General features: G+C 30.6%; 1 protein-coding gene across 1 annotated transcript in view; it reads right to left on the bottom strand.

Moving 5' to 3' along the window:
- The window catches only part of spz6 (Spaetzle domain-containing protein 6), a 39,457-nt gene that overhangs the window by 15,143 nt on the left and 10,721 nt on the right, over positions 1 to 13,593 (bottom strand). Inside the window, exons 2-3 of the mRNA XM_040710065.2 lie at positions 5,217 to 5,494; positions 4,615 to 4,767 (exon numbers count right to left, since the gene is read on the bottom strand). Of these exons, the coding sequence (XP_040565999.1) occupies positions 4,615 to 4,767; positions 5,217 to 5,494 (431 nt within the window). The remainder of the gene's footprint in view (positions 1 to 4,614; positions 4,768 to 5,216; positions 5,495 to 13,593) is intronic.

The following is a 13,593-nucleotide window of genomic DNA, read 5'->3' as shown; positions in this document are numbered from 1 at the left end:
GAGAATGTCATAAAAAATATGTTTACACCTAGAGACGACATATCTTTTGATAGAAATATGATAATAATATGATTTTGTAAGGGGGCCCAGATTTTTGTCTTGTGCGGAAAACTGCCCTGGGGGAAATTGCCAGTGGAATATTGCCATGGAGAAAATTGCCATGTAAGAAAATTGTTTGTATTTTGATCAAACTTTATGATGAATAATTACACATTATAAATTCGCTTAATATTATTTATGACAAATATCTAAACATATTTGTTTGGGCTATACCCCAAGGGAGTACCTTCAAGTGTGAGTAATATGATTGCAATACAATTTCATTGCATTTTTTGAAATTCAATCCAATCTTCTAATAAATTGATCGAGAGGATTGGTAAGGGGGGATAAATAGCTTCGGCCCTCTTAAAATATGGTTGAAAACTCTCCACCCTCAGATTGGCCAATGTCCCGGGGGTAGTGGGGGATTGCTAAAAAAACCTCTAGAGGAACCCCTCTAATATCAAAAAATAGTGGCATGACCCTGGGTTCCTCAGGATACTTGAGGGTACCCTGGATCCTTAAGAACCACTGTCAAAGCAACACATGCATCCAAAGAACCCTTTAATATAAAAAAAAATAGTTTCAAGACCTCGAGCTTGGCGAAGATGTCTTGGTAGTGTTCAAAGCCAAGTGTCACGGGACGAATCAACAAGGTGCATGTCTCACATTCGCTATTTTTTTTTTTTTAAATCTTATAGGGTATGTTAGTTCAATGCATATTTCTGTAATATTACTTCGGCAGGCACAAATTGTTGACATTGTATTTAACCCTCCTTTATGGCATATGCAATATAATCATTACGCAATTTTTTTTAAAGATTAAAAGCATGAGTCCCTTTCGTATTTCTATATTTTGTGTAATCCATAAGATGGCTCTGGCATTACCTCAGTACATGTCCTTTTACAACCCCTGTGACTGTCATGATAACCCCACTAAATCCGAGAACTTGTGTAATTATAAATTTCTAAACATAATTGTTTGTAACTATAAATAATATCTTCAATTTACTTTTCAGTGCGATCTGAGTACTTAATTTTTTCTTTGTTTTACAATCCGCGGATTTATCTATGTACTATCAAAGTAAATACATCGAAGTACTTGTGAGTGAAATTTCAACACTGGATTTTTTCTTTGTTTTACGTATGACACATTAATTTATTTGGTACTCTGTTATTAATCTCCTTTAATTTACCACGCATCATAAAAAATTAATATTCATTTGTCTTTTGGTAGCTCTACTATCATATTACTTATTTCTACAAAATGGCAAAGTTAATCAAAAGTGAAAGAAACAGTGTTGAAATTTCACTCACAAGTACTTCGATGTATTTACTTTGATAGTACATATTTATCTAATTCTGTGTGTAAACCGTAAATAAAATAAAATTAAGAGGAAGAATAAACAACATGCGAAGAGATGCACTAAGATACCCCATCAAATTATGGAATGTATTTGATCGAACAAAGAATGGTGACCCCAGGACAAACAATGGGGTGGAGGGATTCCATAGTGCAATTAATAAGTGTGTTACATTTTCGCATCCTAATCTTTTGCATATAATTGAAACATTTAAAAAAGAAGAATTTATGTCCAGATTGAAGCTAAAACAACACGATAGAGGTGATATTTTTCAACAAAATAATAAATATAAAGAAATTAATAAGCGTATTCCCAATATTGTTAGAAAATATGACAAATATGATGATGAAATTTTATACCTAAAAGATTTATCATACATATAATTTGCATTTATTTTAGGTCTTTAAAAATTATTATAAGAAAGTTATTGTATAATTTCTTGTAAGAATTTATACAATAAAGATTTAAAATTTTATTTCATTTACGGTTTACACACAGAATTAGATAAATTATTTTTTTCAAAAAGAAATCAGTTAGATACTCTAACCTTTCCAGAAATAAAAATAAAAAAGTAATTGAAAATTGAGTGTACTCAATTAAACTGTTTTTTGGTATTAGAGGGGTTCTTTGGATGTATGTGACGCATTGACCGTGGTTTTTAAGGATACGGGGGTACCTTCAAGTATTCTGTGTAATCCGAGAGCTTAGAACTATTTTTTGATATCAGAGGGGTGCCTTGTATGTATATGGTGCTTTGGCGGGGTTTTTAACTATCCCACACTATCCCTGGGACCCCAGCCAATCCAAGGGCTTTGAGTGTTTCTAGTGTTAGAGGTGTTCCTTGGATGTATTGGCAGTGATTTGATTTTTAACAATCCCACACTACCCCCGGGACAATCTGAGGGTGGAGAGTATTCAACCATAATGTAAGCTAGTTATCCCCCCCCTTACCAATCAATTTACCATTTATTAAAAGATTGGGGGATTATCAAACAAATATGTTTAGGTATTTGTCATAAATGATATTAAACAAATTTATAATGTGTTACTATTCATTATGAAGTTTGATCAAAATACGGGCAATGTTCTCCCTGGCAATTTTCCTCCAAGGCAATCTTCCACCGGCAATTTTTCCCATGGCAGTTTTCCTAGTACCGATTTTTGTAGTTGCTATTTGAATTTTAAATTTTTTATTTACCAAACCTGTTATCCTCTTATTCTTGAAGAAATATATAAGTATAAAATATTGACAAATGCGTAAGAGAAAGAGAGTACACTGAGTTTTTGTTACAAAGTAATAAGTCCTTGATGGACTTGGAGTAGTAGTATTGAACATCGACATCGGATTAATTCCTGTCTAAATCATTACTAGATACAGAGTGAATTGTTTGTGTTAATTTCCTTCGTCTCATAGCTGCTCGCCCTAATTTAATCAAATGTCTGACAGCTATACTACTCTTCTCCCACAAATTCTCAAATTGTCAAGGTGATCATATTACATTCAACTATCTGGCATGTTATTTGTAAATATAGAGATATTTATAAGCAGTAGTGTTCCTTGCTCACTGATACTTTAGAATTTTAAAAGGAGAAAGGAATTAATAAATTAATAAGTAGCATTTATATTATACAAGCAAAGGTTTGCTCAGGCGAAGGAGGGAGCCGAAAACCTTTTTGACAATGATCAATGTTATTTCTTCTTAATGTTCTGTAGGGGCGAGCATTACAATATGTCTCCTTTACAATATATATTATGTATTATTATGAATTAATATATATATATATATATGTGTTAGAAGCTTCAAATAACATACCGTCATATATGCATGAAAAAATTAGTATAGATGATCAGTCCATCTTTTATTGCTGTCAAAAAATTGAGAAATCGAAATTCGCTAAGAAAATTGCAAAAAGCTATTAAGATATTTCCGTTAAAACTCAATTTTTTGTGTCATATTTGTATACAAACGAATCTCTAGACAGATTTCTACAAACTTTATTTCATCTACGAATCTACTGTTCCATTGGATATTCCATTTTTTTTTTTTTTTTTTTCACTTCAAAAAATATGGCTACAATTTTCACAGATTTCTTTTTTTGAAAATTGGTCCAATTAATTATATATATTAACGAGAAGACATGTTTGAATATATTAGTATTTATTAAAAAAGTGCAATAGATCCAATTTTGCTTTTGTACTTATATGATAATATGTATTAAGTATTTGACAGGGTTTGCTTATTATCGAAAATAATAGGAGGATATCAAATCTTAAGCAGTTGTTCTCAAATTTTGTAAATCGTGTACCACCTGAAAAAAATTCAAAATCACCAAATACCTCTAAAATAAACAAACTGATTATATAATGACAGAGGCTGAACCTATTTATCACCTTTCTCGACATACCTCAGTTTGGGAATCATTTATCTAATGGATTCTTAGAATATGTAGTTATTAGTAGTGATTGGTCTGTAAATCTTAGACCAATCTTATACCCTAATAATTTTTCATGGATCAAAGTAATTTGCTATTTTAAAGAAGCTTGGTTTGGACTGGTCTCATAGTAAAATTTGATCTAGATTGATTCCAGGGAAAAACTCAGTCTAGATCGGTCCCATAAAAAATCATATTTTTTGAAATTCGGTCTAAATTGATTTTATAAAAGAATTGTTGATGACGCCATTTTTGCTTTCCAGTATGACGTCATATAAAATTTAAAGTGTTTTATAAATGTATAAATCCCATTAATAAAAGGGGGGAATTAAATTTGAAATGCATTAAATTTCGTCCCACAATCTGATACCGCGGTCTCGATCAAAATATTCGTCCAAACTAGTCTAGAAAAAAATCATTTAGGAACGGAACGAATAGGGAGAAAATGGACCAATTATCAGCACAACAAGGGCAACTGTTTGGAGGAGTTGTATCTTTCCCCTCCCTCAAAAAAAAAAAAAAAAATTGGGGAATTTTTGTTTTTTACTAGAAAATTTAATACTTGAAATTTTTTTTATTGATTTTTTGTCTGAATAGCTGTGGATTTTTGAGATTTATTGGAAAAAATTTAATATTTGAAACTTTTGTTCAAAAAATTTTAATTTTTCGATTTTTTTTTTAAAGTCAAAAAACAGTCCCTCTCCGAAAGCATAATCCTGCGTAAGCCGTTGCTTGAGGATTTTTTTTATATAACATATTGAATAAATATTTTTCTTACTTGTTTTGTCCCACTGAATGAATATTGAGTCCATTACTGGAATAGGAATTAGGTGAATCCGAGAACTTAGCCACTTTCGGTAGGGTATCATCTGCTTTGAGGATGGGCAGTGTTTTACTGAAGAACTCTAGGGTTTTCGTCTTGATTAAATCACTGAAAAAAACAAAGAGACAGAATATCCAAGGTTAGTGTAAATTGAACATATGTACGACACGTATTTCCCCCCTTATTATGATGCATTAAATTATATTTGGCAGAAAACCCGGGTGCTGAGAAGTAAAATAAGACACCATTCATGGGCAACTATAAAAAGCGTATAAATTCATCAGTGTCAAATTGTATTTTTACTTGATTTGACATTATAATATGTACATATGTATACAACAGATATATTTATTATATTTAAAGACGAAGAAAGGAAAGACCATTTTTTAAAAGCATTGTTTGAAATTATAGCTACATATTTACATACAGAAAATTGTGTATTTTTCGAAATTTGATACTTTCATATTCTCATTCATAACAAACAAACAAATAACTAAAAATATTGTACACACCACGTAAAGAGAAAAGTAAAAACTCGGCTCATGTATTCTACTTACAAAGGATAAGAATCCCCCTGAACACTTTGCCTGATGGGATTGATTGGAAGATAGCCTTTATTCAAGTCTCCACAGAGATTGTCCAAAGTTTGCTCTTTTGAGGAGGATCCTCGTCCTTGCCCAGGACATGGGACTTGCGTTTGAAGATAAGGAGGTTTTCGTACTTTTGGAGGGACTTTGGCTGGAGATTCCTCAAATGGATAGTATCCTTGTGGGTACTGATTGAACTGCTCAGGTAGTGCAAGGGGAATCAAGGCTGAGAGTAGAAGAAGGGATATCTGAAATGAAGAAAAGGAATCGATAATGAGTACAAACAATTTTTACGTTCTATATACAATATATTTAGGTGGCCCTATTTTGATTTCCATAAAAAAGGACATTTTAGAGGGATTAATAAATGTATCTTGAAATTAACAAATTTTTTTAAATTTTTTCTTCTGTTTTTGTACAAAAGATATTTATCATTTTGTATCAGTTTTTAATAATAGACCTTCAATTTTGGATGTATGTCTTCTTATAATTAAAATTTTATTTTATATTTACTATAATTAAGTGTCTGACTAATTACACAGCCAAAGTGTCACTAATCGCAATAAGCTAGAAATTCGCCAATTTTATCATAATAAAATATAAAAAAAGTAAACTTGAATTTAAAGTGAGGGCCTTGGGTTTTGGGAACTAATATTGAATTTGAAGAGATAGTTTCCACAAAAAGGTCTTAAATACAAATTTAATTTAACTTTTTTTAAAACCAAAATTGAATTTTAAGTGGGTTACTTTTTTTGGATAGTGATAGATATTGAGTAAGTAGCAGAGATGTACCGATGCCAAAATTTAGGCTGGTTCAGATTCCAATAACTTGTTTATGAATGGTTTCGATACCAATTCCAATTCCTTTTTTAAGATCAGGTATACATAAATTACATAAACAAATAACAAAAAGATTTACTTCTTATTAATTTGGGCTTGACAAGAAAATACATAAATATATCATTCATAATTATGATTAAGATTAACTGTAAATAATTTGATACTAAAATAATCTAAAAATTAGTTATTCCCCTTACTCAAGAGTCAATTTATTCCTGATTGGCTCATACATTTTGCCCGCACTCCTGAATAGACTTTCATTTTCAATGGAAGGACCTGAATGCAAGTCTTTTATTATTGCACTGATTATATGTTCAAATTAAAGAAAAAATAGTTTTATCCATGCCCCTACAGGCAAGAACCCTTAGTCTTAAACCTAGGGTTGCCTAAACTATGATCCTCACTTCCGGCAAACCTCTAGTAATAAGTAAATAGGTATGTTTTAAAATCTCATGCTGGACTAATTTTAAAAATTTATACCTCTGTCATTCTTGAGTTGAGCTGATTTACGGATTCGAGTAATATTTAGGAGCAATTTCTATGTATTAGTTATAAAAAATGCCAATAGGTGTCGTGCACAAAGTAAAGGGGTGAGGGCACATGGTACTTATCAAACAGAAATAGGTCCCAAAAAAATATCCATAAAAAATGTTCATATTTATTAAATGTACAAAGCTTCAGGGTTCCTAATTAAAAAATGCTAACCCTATATAAAAAGGAATTCTATACAAGATATATTTTGAGATTGTTTACCAGAGATAAACCTATATGTATATTAAATATATTCCAGATTTGTAAATATGAAGCGAGCTATACTTAAAACTTCACCAGCTACAAAAAGTTTCTACCTTGAAATTGCTCCAACATTGCTTCCAATGTTCTTTTTCTCATTCTAGAACCTGCTCACAACCTTAGCTCTTATAAAACATTCCAACATGCTGGAAAATAAAGTTCTATTTTGCAGTAAATTTGTTTCCAATTCCAAATTATTTTTTGGAGGGGAAATTCATCAATATCAGACTCTCTACTAGACAGGATATATATTTGCTAAATCAATATTTTCTGACTTTATTAAAGGCTTGAAGAGTCTGAAAAAAATACGTGTGCTAAGTTTATGTGGTGTGTCTGGATTTCTAAATACCTGTATGAATTTTGTTAAAAAAAAACTAAAATCCCTCATAAATTCCCTTTACAAAAGAAATTTGAGGTTCATACAGAATACTATGCATATCTGAAAATTATGAAAATCAAACAAAATCAAAAGATACGGATGCAATCAAATCACTAGTAAAGGAATCTTAAGCATTTAAAATAATAAAAAATGACTTACTGGAAACCTGTACATCAAACGTCTGTGACCATTGATTGTGTGTGTTTGTTAATGATTTTTTTTTTTGTTAAAATTTAAGATTTTTTTTATCACAATTTGAAATTATAAATTGTTATCATTTTTTTAACATCCTTTCTCTTAAAGAAGATCATTAAAAATATGGCTTTGATAAAAAAAATTATGACAAATTTGTTAAAAACATCTCTGACTCCTCCAGTGTTGTCTATGTTAGACATAACCTTTAGTCTGGACATGGAACATCGAACAGACTTCTTGTCAATCGATCTATTAAAGCCAGATTTTGGAATTTAGTATAGTCTTCTTTCATACAAAGCCGACTCTCTTTGAATGTCTAAGAATCTGCATCTAATAATGATTCACTTTTGTTTATTTAATCTATATTCCGTTTTACACTATTTAATTTATTTGCATGTCACTCATATGACTTATCAGTTTTTATTTTAGATATAAATTAATGAATAGTAATCGACACGGGCTCTTAGGAGAGTATTATAGGACTTATAAGACGAAACACGTGTATATATTATATTTAGCTTATTTTGAATGAAATGTAGCTTTAATTGTGTATTTAATTAATTATTTGCATATTAGATCTATCTATATACTTTTTCAATCAAATTATATTTATTATTCTTGTTATTGGACCATTCTAATCAAACGGCATCTCAATCATTCATCTTCATATATTTACAATCAAAACCCGCTCAGAAGGTATCAACTTTCAAGAAATAACAAATATTTTTTTCTGGTAAATATATTAAGTTACAGATTTTTATTTGTCAACTCTTCAACAGAAAAGCTTCATTAACATGAATATACACATATATATATAAAGGCATAGAACTCTAAAAGATTTAAAAAGCTTTTTTTTTTGTTTGTGTGCTTTCAACCATAAAAATATAAAAAATCTGGTCAAGATTAAGGCATTCGAAGAAGAAAATGTACATAAATAGAAGTAACAAAATACTTAAACAAAAAATTGATCTCTAAGAAAATGTTTGTTGCTACTCCTCAGAAATAAAATGGGTGAAAAATATAAAGATTTCTTTCTTTTTATCATTTATTACACTTCAAACTATTAAGGAAGAATATTTTTTTATTTAAAAATACTATAGGTATTTACTTATTCAAAAGCAAGAAAGAAAAACACGTTATCATACGTTCAGAGTTGTCTATTTTATACATCTTACTTTTATAATCCGTCAATACAAGAGCAAGCTAGAATATTTTTTCTCAAAACTGATTTCGGAATATATTTGTAATCTCCGACCAATTATTATCAATTTCCATCAATAAATTATTCTGATTAATCCCTTAGAGACACTGCAAATTGTAGATATTAAAAAATCTAAATTTGAAAGCCCAAATTGGGTCCAAATTAAGTTTCTAAAATAAATTAAAGTTTTATCCAATAATCAAGATTCTTGGATATCTCAACCCACGCCAGAAATGGGAATACAAAGCCTAAAATTACTCGATTTTTGTTTAGGATTGTTTTTGTATTAACCCACAACATATGCACATGATAATATTATGCACATCATATTTAATAAAAAATTGAGCTTATCAAGCCATCAAAATGATTGGGGTTATCTTTAAATCGTTGTCATTCTAAATCTTAATGACAAGTCTTAGTTGGACTAATTTTTAATCTTTCAGTGTTTTAAGATCTTGGAGATTCGATTATGAAGAAATTCAAGGGGTTTGGAATTGATTTTGGGACCTCGAGTCATATAATTGATGTGTATCTCGACAATGTCACATTGATGTTGGAAGCTAAGTCTGAGGCTCAATGAGCTAAACGAATTGAAGTGATTTTAAATTACTTCGAGAAGTATGAAATGAGGTCCTGTTTGAAGATCAATTATAAAAAACCTGTTGTTTTTTCTATTGATAAATGGAGCCCAATTAAGGATATTCAAATTGCTAGCTGCTCAGTTAAGGACAGAGTGTAAATATTGGGAATCAAGTGGGATACAAAAGATGCCTTTTATTCAAACTGGACATTCTTAAAAAAGTATGTATGTTTTCTATTTACCAATGGAGAAGTTTCAATCTTCAAAAGGGGTTTAACCTCTAAAATTTCCTAATTATTCCTAATGTACAAAATAAGGCAACAACTATTTCCTGGCTCGCTGAGAGGGCAATTGAAGAAGAAGGGGTCTGGCTTAATATGTTTTTTCATAGGATCTATTTACCCTCAATCAAACGACCTAGATCTCTTATGGGTGGAGGATTATCTCTGCTCCCGAGAATATTACCAAAAGTGTGTCAAAAAGTGCAAATTTACCTTTCAAGACATCCAGAGACTGAGTGGCGAGTTACTATTTCCTCACACCCTGTGTCCACATGAGTTATGCTGGGAACAGATTTTATAAATGATCACTCGGTGGAATTATCTCCATCTTTAGCAGCAGCATATAGGATTATTTAGAAAGGAACGCCGTCATTTTCATCCACCTCCACCATTGATGTGGTGCGACAGAACTGTAAAAATAAGTTGTATTTTAAAAACCTCATGGAACCAAAATAATTATAATGGCCTTATCAAGGGGTATTATTTCCTTTCATGATTTGAGCGACGACTCCATGTTCAATTTTTTTTTCACTAAAGAGAGCCGCAGACAATCACATGATGCCCATTCCATGCTATTTGAGAATGTCTTTTGCATTAAATTATAAGGAGGAAGGTGACAAAATCTGCGGCAAGTTCTTAAAAATATTGAACCTTCCCACATCGTGCAAGAAGAGAATCATGTGTTCAATTTCTAAAACAAAACATGGTAAGCGATTTACTTAGCAATTCTAGATACATATAAATATATATTCTTCAATGCTCCTTGCAAAGACGGTGGAAAAAAGTTTAGCACAGTTATTCATGCTTTTGCAGACTGCCCTTCACTACATATACTGAAAAAATCATATTGCTTAACATAGCAGGACATGTTTTGAGTACCCAGGGCTGAATTTAATATGAAAAAGAATCTAAAGTAAAGACAACATGCGGAAAGTTATGGATGAAGTAAATTTAAAAAAAAAAGGAGGGAATATGGGCAAAGAAACTGTTACTGTCGTTTTATCAGAAGAATAGAAAATAGATCCTTGGTAGAAAAGTCTAGTATAATGGTTTTCTTAGGTTTGATGGATAGGATTAATTTAGTTTTCATTCTAACCATTAAGAAAATAATAAATGTATTGATGAATTATGAATAATTTGAAGTGAAATATACGTGGCCTACAAAAGAAAATGTGAAGTTTTTTTAATGCGACAACAAGTACTTCTCCAGTCAGATTTTCTATAGGAATGAAATCTACAATTTCATTTTAGAGAATAAATTTGGCGTTACCTTTTTTTTAACATTAATGCAAAATTTGAAAAAGTTTGTAATATATTATTTTTGACAGAAAGTCTTGCAAAACATTTTGAATTCCTTTAAAAAAAAATGTCAACATTAATTTCCCTTTTGGACATTTAATTGTGCAAAAAATATATAGCATATTATTCAAAATGCTCTCATCAAAGGCGTAAGGCCAAATTACCCCTCCCTAAAATCGGCAATGTGTGTACCTTTTAAGTAACTATGGATTTAAAAAGGGCAATATAATTATTCCAAAAAGTATACTTAATAGTCAGATTAAGATATTTATTGTATGATAAGGTAAAAACTATTTTGCGCAATATTTTCATAGCTAGTATATAAGGAGTAATTCTTTTAAGCTTTTTAAACCATCTTTGTATTCATTGGGTATTATAAATAAAAAAGTAACTTAATTAATATATAACATATTGTATTTATCTAGAAGATTATTGTATTGTTTAGAAAAAGGGACATGTAAAAATTTGCAGTATAATAACATCTATTTCTATTAAATGAAAACGTAGATATGTGATAGTTTAATGAATAATTGAGAGTAAAACAAATATTGACCTCTGTACGTAGTACATACATATCAAGTGTATTAGGCAAATATATTTTATTTTCAAACATTATAAAGTTAACTGAGAAAAAAACAACCTGCATAAAGCTGCTAAAATGTTTTCCATCATAAAAGAGTATTTAACATTCATTAAACCTTTTAAAAAATAATCAATAACTTATATGATTAATATTTTAGAACATCAATTAATCAATCCCTTAAAAGTTTTGCTAAGTCAAATCATTCATGTACCTATATCGTACAGGCATCGTTATATCCCAAGTCATTAAACTTTTGCTATATACATATGAATATCGTTGTCAGCTTCCTGTTCCATCTACAAGGAATTAAAGTTTGAATATATTCGCGGTCGTACTAATATCTTTTTCCCCACTTTGGATGTTGATTTTTATGATGCCTCATATGACGAAACTTGAACATTTCTGCCATCCCCTTATAACGTTGCAAACTTTTTTTTCCCTTTGCAGAATTTACCTGGTTAATTGAGTTAAAAGAGTGAATTCAGGGTTATGACAGTTTTATTGTAATATTCAAGTATACAAAACGCTCCTAGTGGACAAAAAAAGTGTAGATAAAATCCCTACTTTGTACAATTATTGATATTTGTTTCACCACTTGGTGTATAGCCTTGCAACGAATCATGGCAAAAATGAATTATTAAATATGTGCTTGCTTTTGAATTCAATAGCTACATGAGTTATCCATATCTAGTGAGGAAAATTGTGCGTACATATAATGGGATTGCTTAAAAAAAAGAAACTGAAAATCAACATGCTAACTTTGAAAATTGGAAGAATGTTTTGGAAGAGAGCAGCACCAATCAGCTGTTACATGGAAGGAGGGGGAGAAGAAAATAAGCCACAACATTTCTTAGAATTACTACGACGTTGATTCTCAATTATATTCTGAGTCCCACTAGTACTTAAAAGTATAAATTCCCAACAAATCCTCAAGATTCCTCTCCGTTTTTTATGAGCAAAGACGAATGTTTTGAATATAATTGAATCTACTAAGAAAGGAAGTTACCATCAAGAAACAAAATAATAATAGGAACGATGAAGGAAAATAAAATTTATTCTTCAGATTAACCATTCCAACTAAAAAAACGGGCCTCCTAAAAAATACACACGATTTACATCACTGAATATAACCATTTGGTTCAATAAGACACATCGGCGGCGGAATGTTCCATTGTATTAAATGATAACAGTAGTAATACACAACATCAGAGATTGATTTCCAAACAAGGATGTACGTTCCCTTTGATATTGGAGTGGTGTGTGTGTAGGGATGTACAAAATATGACCTGGCAGTAAGTAATAGAAATCTAAACATGACCTTGGCAATTTGACGAATGTTTCGAAGAAGAACAGCTTTGCTGTCATGAGGCTTTATCAGATAGCCTGATAGAAGCTATGAGTGGAAGGAAATACACATAAATCCCACAAGCAAGGACATAAAGAAGAATTACTCGTATGTCGACCCTCAAGTCTACTCTAAGTCCACAAAAGACTTACAATTATAAAACTCCAACCAATCCTACTTATTACTCTCTGTCTTTCATGAAGACACGCACTAGTAATTAATGAACTTGGAACTTGTGAGCAATCGCCCAAAAAAATTCTCATTGTCGGGGTTTTTTGGGGGGAAATCGCGGATTTTGACGTTTTGTGTTTGAAAAACTCCTCATTTCTCTTAACTGGTATGAAATAAATCAAAAAAATGTGTATTGTAGTTAGATTACACAATAGCTTTGATGATATTTTAACCATATCTTGCTTTTCCCCCTCATGGAAAAACGTATTTATCATAATGATGATAATTATATAGAAATAGGATGAAAAAAATTAATTAAATAAACCATAAAATATAACGAGTCTCAAATGAGGTTTTAGGTAACTTTTCATATTTGAGAACGACTGAAAGGAGAGAAGGATTAAAAAAAGATAAAAAGTATCCTGTCTAAAAATAAATTAGATTAAAACTAAGCTAAGAGAATGTGGTATAATTTAATCCAAGACATTTGACATTTTAACCAGAGAGAATCCAATTCAAAAATAAGAGTTCGTTTATTAACATCTAAATATTTACATAAATAGTTATTCATGTAAAATGTGGTTTTCAACAAAAAATTTATTTAATGTTATTCAAATCTATTCATGCAGCGATAAAAACATATGGCCTCCAAAGTCCTCGCTTTAATGCATATGTGCAGTA

Source organism: Lepeophtheirus salmonis, chromosome 4, assembly GCF_016086655.4.
Source record: "Lepeophtheirus salmonis chromosome 4, UVic_Lsal_1.4, whole genome shotgun sequence".
Classification (NCBI taxonomy): Eukaryota; Metazoa; Arthropoda; class Copepoda; order Siphonostomatoida; family Caligidae; genus Lepeophtheirus; species Lepeophtheirus salmonis.
This window is presented reverse-complemented; position numbering and strand designations above follow the sequence as displayed.